Source organism: Thamnophis elegans, chromosome 12 (assembly GCF_009769535.1).
Source record: "Thamnophis elegans isolate rThaEle1 chromosome 12, rThaEle1.pri, whole genome shotgun sequence".
Lineage (NCBI taxonomy): Eukaryota > Metazoa > Chordata > Lepidosauria > Squamata > Colubridae > Thamnophis > Thamnophis elegans.
In genome coordinates, this window is record NC_045552.1 from 10,022,671 (window position 1) to 10,037,721 (window position 15,051).

General features: G+C 44.2%; 1 protein-coding gene across 2 annotated transcripts; it reads right to left on the reverse strand.

Moving 5' to 3' along the window:
* Positions 1-110: 110 nt before the first annotated feature.
* Positions 111-14,985, reverse strand: LOC116515400. 2 transcript variants are annotated; one of them, XM_032227404.1, is made up of 7 exons: positions 14,890-14,985; positions 9,645-10,582; positions 7,275-8,386; positions 6,375-6,492; positions 3,692-4,303; positions 1,622-1,782; positions 111-504 (listed from the first exon to the last, which is right to left on the reverse strand). In XM_032227404.1, the coding sequence occupies exons 2-7, from the start codon at positions 10,246-10,248 to the stop codon at positions 496-498; spliced, it is 2,616 nt and encodes an 871-aa protein (XP_032083295.1). In that variant the 5' UTR covers positions 10,249-10,582; positions 14,890-14,985; the 3' UTR covers positions 111-495. The 2 variants fall into 2 exon arrangements, with proteins under 2 accessions (XP_032083295.1, XP_032083296.1); XM_032227405.1 differs by lacking the exon at positions 14,890-14,985 and adding an exon at positions 14,870-14,886.
* Between the last annotated feature and the right edge of the window lie 66 nt (positions 14,986-15,051).

Here is a 15,051-nt window from a genome sequence, read left to right on the forward strand (position 1 = left end):
TATAAGTCTAACTGCTATTGCTATTGCTAACAATTCCTTCCAAAACTATTGCTTGCTTTCCAAAACAGGAGCTTTGAATTTTTGTGGATTCAAAGGAGGCTTTCTGTTTGCAGACTTCTGTGCTAATTGGGTCAATGCACATGCTGTTTATTGCCCATAAAGGGTACAGTCAATCATTCCCAGTTGCTTTATTTAAACTCAAGCAGGAAAGGGAAGAAAGAGATTACTACAGTATAAAAGGGGGAAAAAAACCAAGGGTAAAGGAATGACAACATTTGCACCATCGCAGGGAAAGAGCCTCTGGATCAGAGCCTGCTGTAGTCTAAGCAATCCAACAGGATGGGGAAAGGAGAGGGAATCACGGGCAGGGATAAGTTGTAAGTCTCAGGCAACCAAGAGCAAAGGGTGCTTTTCACTCTCCTTTTAAATCAGGCGCTTCTAATATTGCTGCTGAATTTCTTGATTTGGGAGGGTACATTCGGCCCATGCAAGGATTCAGAGATGCTACAGGAAAGAGATAACAACACGATTAGTATTCGATGAAAATATTTTAAGCATTTTATATTCTATTCAGAGAATGAACGCATGGCAAACAATTTAAAACAAAAGTGGCTAGCGATTTCGAACCAAGGCCAGATATTTCATTCAGAAAAAAGAGATTCATTCATAAAACGAAATTTCCTGAATTGAGATGATAGATTGGAAGAAAAATGTCAGATAAGCAAATGGTTGCTCACTTTTGTTTACATATAATGGGAAACATTAAAAAAATGGAAAACCACGTATTTGGATGCATTACATTAGTTCATGGAGGTAGAAAACTATTCATCAAATGGCCCATCAATTTTTTTTAAAATTCCTATGGGAAATCTTCCCATACCTGTAGAAATACAGTAATTCTTTACCCTGTGTGATGTTCAAAATATCTTCGATCTGGTTAGGTTTTTAGAGTTTCACCTACTGAATTTTATTAAAAATGGAATTTTAGCTCTCTGTTCCAAGATTGTCATTTCTACCAGACACCATGGAAGCCACCAACAGCAGGGGTGTCAAGCTGGATTTCTTTGAGGGATGGATCAGCATTGTAGTTCTTCTCTGCAGGGGGAGGGAGGGGGGGACGGGATGGACGCTTCCTGCAGCAACCTGCCGGCCAAAACGGGGCACATGGAGGCCCCTGCATAGTCTCTGTGCAGCCCGTTTTCAGCCTCCCCAGCCTCCATCAGCATTCTGCCAGCCAAAACGAGGTCCATTTTGGCCGGCAGAGGCACCGCAGGCCGGTCCTTTGATATTTCCAGGCCAGCCCCGCAGGCCAGATTTAAGCACCCAGTGGGCTTTGAGTTTGACACCCCTGATCTACAGTAATCCAAATTTGCAATGACACTGCAATGTAGATCTTCCCTAATTGAAGAGCAGAACTTTCCATAATATCACATTGGCAAACAGGCAACTGGTTTGGATTAATGGGAAAACTGTAAATTCTACCATAGAGTCTGTTTTAACTGTACTCAATAAGAGACTTGGGAGAGTAGCCCCGTTTTCAAAGAAAGGAAAACGAAACCTATGGAATATGAAAGAAAACGTGCCTTGCACACAAACAGTAGCAAAGTGGGGAGAGACTTACGTTTCTTTCTCGCCATGCTGGCCTACTAGGGATTTCAGCAATGTTTTGGGGGGTGTTTGTTCCTGGCAAAGAGTTTGTGTTGCTCAGGACCCGTACAACTGTGCCAAGAGCCTCTGATAAGTCCTGAAAAGAGGTGCCACTCAACCCATACAGTGTAGAAGCTGCATATAAACAAACGACAAATAGAAAATAAGTGTCACAAAATGCTGCAACACCCCCCCTACCCTTTCTTAGCAGTTGGCACCTTCATTATTTCCATCTTAATAAATATCTTGAGATATGTCTTTTTACCTTAGTTTACTTTATAAACTAGCTCTGATATTATGGATAAATGTTTCACCTTAGTTTACTTTATAAACCAGCTCTGATATTATGGATAAATGTTTCCAATCAAGTATTTGCTGCCAATCCTGATTCCATCTTTAGCCTCTTCATCAAGTTCTTTACCGGTGCCTTTAAGCTGTGTTCATTTTAATTCTCATTTTTTCGTTGATACCTTACCTTTCTAAATGAAATACTTATTTAAGGTTGTTTTAGCTAGGATGCCAATTAAGAACTCCCTACCGAATTATCAACACTATACTTTCTTGGTGAGTGCTCTTATATTATGACAAAATGAAAAGTGAGATTGGCTATGGGGGAATGCTGTTTTCAATGACAAATAGACTTAATTAAGGGACGCGGTGGCTCACTGGCTAAGACGCTGAGCGTGTCCATCAGAAAGGTCAGCAGTTTGAATTCCTAGCGCTGCATAGCGGAGTGAGCTCCTGTTACTTGTCCCAGCTTCTGCCAACCTAGCAGTTCGAAAGCATATAAAAAGTAGCCATAGCAATAGCAGTTAGACTTATATACCGCTTCATAGGGCTTTCAGCCCTCTCTAAGGGGTTTACAGTGTCAGCATATCGCCCCCACAGTCTGGGTCCTCATTTCACCCACCTCGGAAGAATGGAAGGCTGAGTCAACCTTGAGCCGGTTAGATTAGAACCGCTGAACTGCAGATAACAGTCAGCTGAAGTGGCTTGCAGTACTGCACCCTAACCACTGCGCCACCTCGGCTCTTCGCAAGTAGAAAAATAGGAACCACCTTTGGTGGGAAGGTAACAATGCTCCATGCGCCTTCAGCGTTTAGTCATGCCGGCCACATGACCACGGAGACATCTTCAGACAGTGCTGGCTTTTCGGCTTTGAAACGGAGATGAGCACCGCCCCCTAGAGTCGGGAACAACTAGCACATATGTGCGAGGGGAACCTTTACCTTTACCTTAGACTTAATTAACAGCCAAGCAATTATTCTGGGAAAGATCTAAGTGATTTGTGTATTGTGTTGTGGTCAGCAATAAACAAATATTAAATGGCAAGGCACTCATACAGATATACTGGCAAGATACAAATCCTCGCAAGTAACACATGAAGGACATAAAGGAAATTTAACGGCACCTAATAACGGCAGCAAGACTGTTGGTGGCGCAATACTGGAAGAAGGAAGACTTGCCTACAACTCAAGAATGGACATTGAAAGTTACAAACTTAGCCGAGATGGCTAAAATATCGGCATATATTAAAGATCACTCAAATGAGAGATATAAACGAGACTGGAAAAAATGGATTGACTATATACAAAATAAATATGGGACCAAGAAATTCCAGTTAGCCTATGCTTAAGATCAGAAATGATTTAAATTGTTTAAAGTTAGTTCAGCAAGAAGAAGCTAAGGTCAATGTAGAATGTCATTAATTTCTTTATTTCTTTTTTCTCAATAGATTTTAGACTGTGTTAGTTAAAAATCCAGACCGTGTACGGGTTCTGGGAAGTCGGGGGGGGGGAGGAGGAGGAGGGTTGGGGGGGAGGGGGGAGGGAGGGAGGGGTATGCATTAGGCTAGACAAGAATTTGGTGGTAAACTAGAATTATTTTGACATACAAAAAATTGTACTTCGATGTCTTATTGATTAAGGAATGATGAAATGTTTGTTTTAAAAGAAATAAAACTTTTGAAACACCCCCCCCCCCAAAAAGGAAATTGATGTCACCCTGGTGAAGAGGCCCTCCTTGTTTATGGCTCCAGAGTTACCTTGGGTTAATTGGAGCTCCTCGCGGACTGTATCCAACTCAGCCTTCAACATGGTGCAGCCCACACAGCGGGGTAGCATCCTGGGACCGGGCCCACCGTCTTGGGCTGTGTCACCACTGCCATTTCCACTCCAGGGAGAATCCAGTAAAATGTCAATGCTGTCACTAAATGAAGGTCTGTCTACGTCAGGAGACCCGTGACCATCGTGGGCGGGTTGGGGACTGGACACGGTTGCGTCCTTGTCAAAAGCCAACTGAGACGTCCCGAGACTAGCCGATGCTTTCTGCTCGTGCAGAATCCCATTCGCGGCTTCTGAAACTCGGCCACCGCCTTTCGTCTTAGCTTCCCCCTCCGCCTGGCTTTCCCCAGCCGCGATATAACTGGGAACAGATCTTCCCCGCCCTTTCGCTTTCCCCGCTCGCTTCCCTGGCGCAGAGGTGGGCATTTTTGGGGCTTCCTTCCTAGTTTCAGCCATGTCTTGCTCGTCTACGCTACTGTTCAACTTCATCTGCTTGGCTGCCGCCACACCATGTTCTCCATCCTGTTTGGGCACAATCTGCTCCCTCGGATCTGATCTGGCTCTCTTCCTCAGCTGGAGATGCGTTTCAGTACCTGAAGATGGAGAATAAGTTTATCTTGAGAGACCTGCCAAGATACAAAAATAACAGATGGGCTCGTGGTTAAGGCCCTAGGCTGGGATTCATAAGATTTGGGTTCCAGGCCCATAGATGGTGGGATTCCACTCACTTCTTAAGAGAGTATATCTTCCCTTGCTAAACAGGCTTTTTGTTTTAGCTGCAAGGATGAATATTAGAATATGAAAGGTGCTTGATAATCTTCCTTTCATAAAAACTTTGAGAGGGATCACAATTATTCCTCTTTTTACAGGTCAGCCAAAGACCTCCTTAAGAAATCATGGGGCTGCCCTTGAAAAGCACCCAGAAGCTTCAACTGGTCCAGAATGTGGCTGCGCGGGTTGTCATGGGGGCACCCAGGTGCTCCCATGTTACACCCCTTTTAGGCGGCCTGCACTGGTTGCCGGTTGTCTTCCGGGTGCGATTCAAGGTACTAATTATGACCTTTAAAGCGCCCCATGGCTTAGGCCCAGGGTACCTGCGAGACCACCTACTGCCACCGGTAGCCTCCCATCGTCCAGTGCGATCCCACAGAGTTGGCCTCCTCAGGGTGCCGTCGGCCAGACAGTGTCGACTGGTGCCCTCCAGAGGGAGAGTCTTCTCTGTGGGAGCGCCTTCCCTCTGGAATGAGCTGCCCCCGGAGCTTCGTATAATCCCCGACCTCCGGTCCTTCCGACGCGCCCTAAAATGTTGGCTTTTCCAGCAAACCAGCCTGGCCTGAACAAAACAAATCAAAGTATTGATTATTGTTAATTTTAATTTGAATTCTTTTAAAAAAAATGTGTCATTGTTAATTTTAATTGGGTTTGGGGATATCCTATTTAATTTCTTTTTAACTTTTGTAGTATGTGTTTCTTTTAATGTTGTACGCCGCCCTGAGTCCTTGGGAGAAGGGCGGCATATAAATCGAATTATTCTCAAACCTCAAACCTCAAGAAATCAAGATAGGTTGGCTTGCTGAAGGTTAACCCAATATGGAATTCTTTAATAGAGCTCATGCATATGCTTGTAAAGTAATCTAAATTAATTTGAAATCACCTATTCTGTTTTTTGTCTTCTCTCTGTACTATCCCTAACCCTCCAGAAGTGAATTAGATTTTAGGAAGCCTTTCTTAGCAGTTGATAATTCAGCAAAATGCCTTTTTGATTTCACCCAATCCTGGCATCGATCTGAGAATTACCATTCAGAGTGTCTTTACAAATATACTGTCAAGTGAAGTCAACTGGCCATGACATGTGAATGAGGGCCATGAGCTGAATCTGGGAGGCCTGTGACATCTCTCTTCAGCGAACGCTTCACCTCTTTGCTTTCTCTGATGACCCCAATCACTCCCTTGACCAGTTTTTCCTTCCAACAGTTTGCTAATTTGCTAGTCTCTATGCTAAGAAGCATATTGCTAAAAAAATCTTTTTTGTTTGATTGTATTGACCAAGGAATGACAGCAATTGTCCAGAGAGGATAAAGATATAGGGGTGGGCTGGTGGGGGTTCGCAGGGGTTCGGGAGAACTCTAGCTAAGATTCTGTGCCGTTTGGAGAACCCCCAAATCCCACTCCTGGCTGGCCCTGCCCACCCCTCCCCTCCCAGGCGTCCCCACGCAGCCTGTTTTGGATGCAGGGAAGTGCAGGTCGCGCGTGAAGGCTCAGGGAGGGTGAAAAAAAAGGCCTACTGGAAGTTCAGGCCTGTTTCCGGCCTCCAGAGCCTGGGGAGGCTGTTTTTGCCCTCCCGGAAGCTCGAGGAAAGCCTCTAGAGCCCAGGGAGGGCCAAAATGTTCCCACCATCACCGTGGTGCAGGAGGCTGACTAGGCCATGCCCACCCAGCAATGGGCAGAGAACTCCTTGCTAAAACTTTTGAAGCCCACCCCTGTTAAAGAGAGTTAAGAGTGGGTAAAGCTGCTTATGGCAGGCAAGTATAAACAGAGAAGGTGAAAAAAATCGAAGAGGATACGTACTAACACAAATGAAAACAATAGAAAGTGATCCTCAAAAGATAAAGAAACAAATCTGTGACACCAAAGATTCAATGCACCTACTGAGCAATTTCTTACCTAGTAAGCCAACCTTCCTGGGATTTTCTCGACTGTCTTTTATGCAGGATTGTCTCTGATTCTCATTCAAGTCTTCTGGAGGGGAATCTGCAACCATGTTATCCGAGGTAACGCGTACCTGAAAAATAAGAATGCCACTCTTGTGTTTATCACTTCTAAAAAGTAATAAAAATCTTTACCAAAGAGGTAAAGATGTATCATTTGTGAGCTGAGGATAAATACAAGCATTTTTGAACTCGCTGCTTGTGCCCTCATCCTAAACCTCCTTCAAAACTGACTCCTGCTGCAGTCACGTGAAAATATGGGTCAGAATCCGACAATTTATACCCGTAAGTAGCACTGCAGGCTTCTTTAGCTGACTGCTAGTTGCAGTTCGCCAGATCGAATCTCATCAGGTTCAAGGTTGACTCAGCCTTCCAGCCTTCTGAGGTGGGTAAAATGAGGAACCAGATTGTTGGTGAGCAAAAGGCTGACTCTGTAAACCACTTAGAGAGGGCTATAAAAGCACTGTAAAACGGTATATTAGTCTAAATGCTATTGCTATAAGAATTTTAACTTTTTTTTTTTAAAAAAAAAGCAGATTCATTTTCCACTGTCTAGAAAATTTTGAGTAGCCATTCAGCTTCCACCAAAGCAGAAAGGCTCAAACGAATTTAAGGAAATAGGTCTGCCTCTTCCTGCAGTGTTTCTTGTTGTTCCATTGTCTTTAAAGCTCACCTTCGGCTGAAAAACGACCAAACTTTTGCTAATAACAACAGCAATTCCGAGATTCCACCTATAAAGTCTCTCAGTCAAGGAGAAACATGTGTGGGGAAGAAAAATGCCTTTTCCGTTTTCCTCGCTCCTCCTTAATCCTATCTCCAAACCCCAAAGCAGAAATCACCCTCGGCATGGTCTTACTTGGTCCCGTTGCCTCTTGGACTCGAAATGGAGCTGGAATCTCTCCGCCAGGGCCACGGCTTCCTTGCCGTTTTCTGGCTGGCATTCACGTACCAAGGTCTGGATCTCTTCAGGGAGTATGTTCAGGAACTGCTCCACCACCAGCAGCTCCATAATTTGCTCTTTGCTACGCACTTCTGGCCTTAACCACTGGTGGGAAAGCCGCCACAGGCCCCTGTACGCTTCCTGGGGACCCTGGGCCTCCTGATAATGGAACTGCCTGAACGACTGTCGGCGGGTCTCTAAGTCTACGTCTGTTTCAAGCGCTTTAGCACAATTGCTGGCGCACAGATGTTGGGCCTTGTTGCGGAGCTGGTCCCTGCCTTGCTGCTGAGAACTCTGGTATGAATCGCATAAGGGATTCAAAAGGGAGAGATGGGCCTCTGAGTTGTCACCCTTCCCTGTTAATCCCAGGTGCCCCACAGGGAAAGGGAGCCTTGGTCCAGACAGCATCTCCTGGCAATGGTCTGCAGGAGGCTGCTGAGACAAGAGCCACCTCAGTATCTCTTCGGCCGTCCAATACTGCACTTCAGGAGGCACCTTAACTCTTCCCCCGAGGGCTTCTTTCACTGCAACTCTATTTAGACTCTTGCCTGGGAGGTCGGACTGCATTATCTGTTCTAATAAAGCCTGTAGGGATGAGCTAGGCCCCGCGGCGGCTGCTCCTGCTCCGTTCTTCACGGACATCTGCAAGGCCTGCAACGGATGAGGGCAGTCAGGAGAACTAGGACTGGCCGGAGATCGTTGAGTTAGCGCCTGGACCAGCTCCGTTTGTTTCTGGAAAAGTTTCTCAAAGAGCTGGGCTTGGAACTCCCTATCCTCCTGCCGCATCTCCTTGTCGTGCTGGATGAACTCTGCTAAACTCTGTTTCTCCTCGGCTTGGATGGCAACCTGCTTCTGCATTCTCTGCAGCTCCGACGGAAGTGAACGGGCGCACTTCGGGCCAGCGCCCCTCGTCTGCCCATCCCCCTGCACCTTCTGTTTCCGAGTTCGAAGATGGGGACGTTGGTCAAGCATGGAGATGAGCTGCCTGCGTGGAGGTTGGATCTCCATTAGCATGGGAGAGGCCACATCTATAAAGTAAGGAACAGGGAACAGATGTATACGTGTGTAAGTCTGAAGGTTACTCTATGATGTTGTCCTTCTGAGTATATAAATAAATTAAAAACAACCAGTGGAAGTTGGCCTGCTATAGAGAATTACCGTATTTTTCGGAGTATAAGATGCACCTCCCCCCCCCCCCGCCCAAAAGAGCATGGAAATGTTGGTGCATCTTATACACTGAATACAGTTATTTTTGGCCTCTCGAAGCCTCACCCCGGCATCCAATTTTTGTGAAAAACGGGCCATTTTTGCCTTCTCCCACTCCCCGGAAGCACTCTGCAGGCTTCAGCAGGGCTGGGGAAAGGGAAAAATGCCCCCATCTTGGCAAAAATGGGGGCATTTTTGCCTTCCCCGAGCCCTGCTGAAGCCTGCAGAGTGTTCCCATGGGCCGGGGAGGACAAAAACATTTTCCCCTGACTTACCTCTTTGAAATCTTGGTGCGTTTTATACACCGGTGTGTCTTATAGTCCGAAAAATATGGTGTATGCATTTCCAGGAAAAGTAAGTTGTGTTTCTAGTGGAGTACATGTAAACATTTAAACCAAAAGTCCAATAAAGCTTTGAAACTAAAAACCTACTGTATTTTTTGGAGTATAAGACTCACCTTTTTCCTTCAGAAAAAGAGGCTGAAAATCTGGGTGTGTCTTATACACTGAATACAGCATTGTTTTGCCTCCCAAAACCCCGCCCCTTCACCAAAATGGCAGTGCAGATACTCTAGGAAGCTTTTAGAGAGCTCCTGGGGGCTGGGGAGGGCGGAAATGAACAAAAAAGCTCAGTTTTTTGCTCGATTTTAACCCACCCAGCCCCCAGGAGCACTCTACAAACTTCCTAAAGGCTATCCATGCTCTTTAAAAAACAATGGGCCATTTTTGCGAAAAAATGGGCCATTTTTTGCTTGTTTTCCCCCCCCCCCCCCCCCCGGAGCACTCTGCAAGCCCCCTAAAGACTATTCATGCCTTTTTTGGGGGAAAAACAGGCCTGTTTTCATGAAAACGGGCCATTTTTGGAAGGTTTGCAGAGTGAAAAAACTTTTTTTTAAATTTGCCTCTTCAAAGCCTGGGTCTTATGCTCCGATGCGTCTCCAAAAAATAAGGTAAATATTTCATAAAACAATTAACAGAATATTCAGAGATAAGTTTCACCCCTGCCCCTCCTAAGGTATCCTATTCTACAGGATTTGTACTGACAGACACATTCCCCTGGAGACATGAACAAGCAGTTTACCCAGCTCAGGTGAGATTTCATCTTCTGATTCCTCTTCCTTCACCTGAACCGGGATGACTTGGATCTCGCCAAAAGCATCATGAGTCTCTGCCTGGGTGTAGCTGAATTCATCGGTCCCTTGGCTTTCGGAGGCAGCTGTCTGGGACAGCCAATGCCCAGAGGCCTGGGATGCCCAACGCTCAGTGATGCTGGATTGGGTGCCCCAGGGCTCGGAGATGGAGAGGCCTTCCTGTCTGTCCGCAGTGACACTGGACCCTTCACCAGCCTCAGAGGAAAAACCGGGCCTACAGTTTATATACTGTGTCATTATCTGGTCAATTTCATCATAGAAGGGACATTTGATAGGCGGACGCCCCACAGAGTTATTTTCCTTAGCCTTGCGGTAAGCCACTTTCAAGCCTTTCATTTTTTCACGGCATTGGTCCCCGGTCCGATAAATGCCCATTTCGGCAAGACGCTGAGAAATGCCATCGTAGACAGCACGGTTCCTCCCGTGGGAGCTAAGATCATGAGTGACCGCTGCCTCCGTCCAGAGGGCAAGGAGCACCTTGATGTGCTCTGCTGGCCAGCTAGCTGCCCGTTCTTGTGGTCTATCCCGCCTCATTTCTACCAAGGGAAACCTGAAATGTGTCGTTGGCAGGTTATACGGCAGAGATCAGGCCCACAGAAATCCAAACGCAAACAATACAGATGCAAGGAAGGACATGTAAAAGCTCTGAATTTCAGATTCCCCGATTTCTGTGCTGGAACTGCCTTGCAGATAGTCCTTGATTCTCCTCCGTGTGTCATTTACGCAGAGTGTAGATTAAGAAACTTCCAAATCTAAGAATCTAAACTCTGAACAGCCTCATAGCTACATCTTCCCACTTGGGCCGGTTGCAGAAGTATTAAGACAGGGTAAGTCACAGCTCACGAGAGAAGGCAGAATCCTGCATCTCCTGTGGAAAAAAAGCCAGGTTTCAAAAGCCAATGTTTAAATCAGAAAAAAAATAGTTGATCTTTTATACTGTATAAAACCCCTCTCTCCTTTTAACTAACTCCTCTGTTTATTGGAGGAGACAGTTTGGTCAAATCCTGGAAAAATCCTGGACGTTCGTGCCAAAAAAAAAAGAAAGACTAAATATTTATATCACACATTTTTCCCAAGCAGCCCAGGACAAGTTTAATGTGTTCTCCGTTTGCCTCGCATCAGTTCTGTGAAGCAAGCCAGGCCGTGAGAAAAATGATTGGCTCAAGCTAGAAGCAAGATCAACAGAAGAACTACAGACCATCCTTGTCACACAATATGGTAGCATTTGAACACTAACCCCAGGGAACTTCCAAAATAAAATCACTGTGCAAAATTAATTGACTAAATTAATCAATTTCTATTTCTTGCAGAGATCTGGGGATGACCATTCCAAGAATAAGTGATGTTTTTTCCAGGTATGTCTACTACCATATTCGGTTCCACCACAAAACCGCGGAGGACAAAATCGCGCTCGACGAAAGCGCGCATTTGACGTCATCACAGCGCGACGAAAACATCGCGCTGTGATCGAAAAATGTAAAAATAAAGCGAAAACCTTACCCTAACCCCCCCCAAACCTAACCCTAAACCTAACCCTAAATCTAACCCTAAACGTAACCCTTAACCTAATGCTAAACCTAACGCTAACCCTTAACCTAACGCTAAACATAACCCTAACGCTCTAAACCTAACCCTAACCCTTAACCTAACCCTAACCCTAAACCTAACCCTTACCTTTATGTGAATCGGCTTGCTTTAATTTAAATTTTATTTCAATTTTTAATTTTTTTTTGTCGCGCTGTGATGACGTCAAATGCGCGTTCGTCGAGCGCGATTTTGTCCTCCGCGGTTTTGACGGGTCACGCCATATTCAGCTTGTATGATGCACAAAGGCTTGCATTTGGTTAGAAAAATAAGGAATCCTTTGTATACAACACCCCACCACCCCCCAACAATATAACAGAACTAAAACTGCTTCCATATCAGGAGATTACTTGTTTTCATTCACTGCCCCACATTCTAGAACATCATGGTAACATCTGAACAGGTGAACAGATTAGAAAACACACAATCCAGGGCATCATATATGTATGTATGTACGTATGCATGTATGTATATGTATATACACATACATACATAGTACATTCACATATACATATACATATGTGTGTGTGTATGTCTGTGTGTGTGTTCCAGCATAACTCTGGAAAGCCTCAAACGATTACAACCAAACTTGTTACACAGATGACTTACACTCTGGAGAAAAATATTGTGAGGATAAGACACCCATAACACCCTCAGAGTGTGTGTTCTATTAAGATGCAGCCTGTTATGCCTTTAAATGGCTTCTACTGTACTGTCGTAAAATGGCTTCTACTGTACAGTGCAGTGGAGTTGCCATGGTAATGGCTTCACAGTACTCCACAAGGGAGCTCCCTCTCGTAAGGGGGAAAATCCAACATTAGAAATTACGTTTGGTCCAGACATTTTCCCCCTATAAATAAATACCCGGGCAACCCCGGGTTATCGGCTAGTGAGTAATAAAAGTCAATAGGTACAAGATCGTTTATTACATTTTAAAATGAATAATTTTCTCTTCTATTCTAAAATATTGTCTCATAGCCCAACAATATAAATAGTTCTTGCTTTTAATCAGCTTTATCTACATGCACACCTGTATGGAATGGCAGCTGGACCCTACTGCGTGTTTGCTCAACTGTGACCGAAGATGTATTATAAATTTGGAACTGGGTTGTTAAAATGCACGTTAATCCTCAAACGTGCATTTTAACAGCCCGGTTCCAAACTTAAGCAATTCCAGTCCTCTGGCATATTTTCATGAAAACAAATTCAGATTTTGTTCCACAAAATATATTCTCAGATATACAGCAGCACTATTGTTTTATCATAATCAGAAAAGAAAGTGAAACACACTATTTATGTTGGGCTAATTGCTATTTCGCATCCTAACCAACCTAAGGGTGGTATTGTGAAGTTAACACTGGTTTGTGTATACATTTAAACCTAAATAATGAAACAACCCTTTTTTTGGTTCTTAAAGTACTAAAGGCAAAGGGTTCCTCATACACAACATTTACTGGATATATTGTTTGCAGCAATGCAGGAGTGATTTGTCATTTTACTTTTTTTTTTCTCAGTCTGCAAATTGCATTACAGTGAGCTTTTTTCCAAATCACCAGGTGGCAGCACCTGAATGCTGTTGTCTGGAATCAAACACCAAATGATTTCCAGGAATATAGTCTGGACAAGATTAAAAGAAATGCAAACTACTTCAGTTGCAAAGAACATTGCATGGATGTGCTCACACAATTCACTAGGAATCCAGCTGGACTTGAGGCCATACAAGTTGGGGGTAGAGGATTTACCCAATGCATTAAAGCATAAACTGACCTCACTAGGGTTCCCTGGTGTGCAAAGAATGAAGATTAAAACCATCTAAGCATTGCATGTTGTGGAAGTGAGCTACCAAGTTTATAACTAATCGGGTTAAATATATTGCATTCATTTTAAAGGCATATCTATGTATGGATATACCCAATACATGATTGATCTCCCTGGAACAAAATTAACACATTAACACAGTAAATAAAATAAGCTTTCAAGAAGAAAGTAGCATAAATATTTTAAAATTCACACATGTAAAGAACCTTTTAAGCCAAAGAACAAGAATCCAAATGATCTCCAGTAGACGGTGTCTATTCTCTACTTGCACACACAATGTTTGCCTTATAGACCTCTCTTTTATAGTTTGACCCTTAGTGATAGTTTATATGCATCTGTAGTGTATAGGGAGCCAATTTTTGACATAGTTATCCTTTTAACAGTTTAACTTGCAATGACTGTGCAATGTATGCTGTAGGTGTGCATATGACACAGAGAGAGGAGAGAGAGGGGGGGAAGGAGGGAGAGGGGGTTTGACTTGGCTACTGTACCCTTTCAAGAGGATTTGATTTAGTTATTGTTGCAATTGCTTGCAGTGATTGTATCTATGTGCTCACACAAATACATAAAGGTAACATATGTATAGCCAATTTTTGACTTAGTTATTTTAACAGATTGTGGTTACATGTATTCACACACAAAAATATACAGTATCTAAAGAGCAAAATTTCTATTTAGTGGCCGTTTCAGCAAATTGGATTGTGTATAACTTGTATACACATAGACATGTATATATGTGTATGTATGTATGTATGTATGTATGTATGTATGTGTGTGTGTGTGTGTATATATAGTTAGAGTTAGAGTTAGAGTATGTATAGCTAGATTTTGATTTAGTTATTATTTTAATAGTTAATGTACATGCAAAACCTACAGTTGAGAGCTATCATTTTATGTTTTGCCTGAAGTGATTTGCAGTGTGTGTGTGTGAGTGTGTTTGTGTGTGTGTGTATACATATACATAAAGATATACATACATACTGGATGGATGGGATGGATAGATAGAGAGATAAGGATAGAGAGATAGGGATAGAGATAGATAGATAGATAGATAGATAGATAGATAGATAGATAGATAGATAGATAGATAGATAGATAGATAGAGATGGATGGATAGACAGACAGGGATGGATAGAGACAGAGACATAGGGATGGATGGATAGATAGATTAGATAGGGATAGATAGATATAGAAAGAAAGATAGGGATGGATGGATAGATTGATAGACAGACAGACAGACAGACAGATAGATAGATAGGGATAGAGAGATAGGGATGGATGGATGGATAGATCAGCACACAATATATTATTGTATATACACTGGAGCATACACACTATACATCAATGCTATAAAATAAATCAAGAACCAGTTTCGGGGACTCAGCTGCAGGCGGGACCCAGGCGCTCTGGGTTTAGATCCCTCCCGGGGGCAGCTCCGATCCCTGCAGACCAAACCCCCGAGGAGCCCACCAGATGGGGTTTCCATCGGTCCTTCTTTGCCTCCTTCCTTTCCTTTGGCTTCCTCAGCCCCCTCCCCGCTTACGGGGGTCTCCGGGCGTTATACAGGAGATGGTGAGATGCTCTTGAAGGAAGGGCAAAGCCACGCACCGACCCGGTTAAGGCCAAGCGGTCCCTCCATCCCCATCCGGACCCGCCGCCTCCCTCGCCCTCTTCCCTGAGATAAGAATGGCCGCTCATGATAATGATGATAATGATGATGATGATGATGGGGGGGGGGGCTGCTCTTCCCTACCTGCACCCCAAACCGCCTACCTGCGCTTAAAGAACCAAGGAAAGAGAAGGCGGAGCTTCGGCCCAGAACTCGCCCGAGGGAGCCAATAGGAAAGCCGGGAGATCCCCACCGGGGAAAGACCATTGCTTTTTCCACCCGTCAATCATCCCGGAAGGCGGGGTTCCACAGCGCTGGCGTTTCTC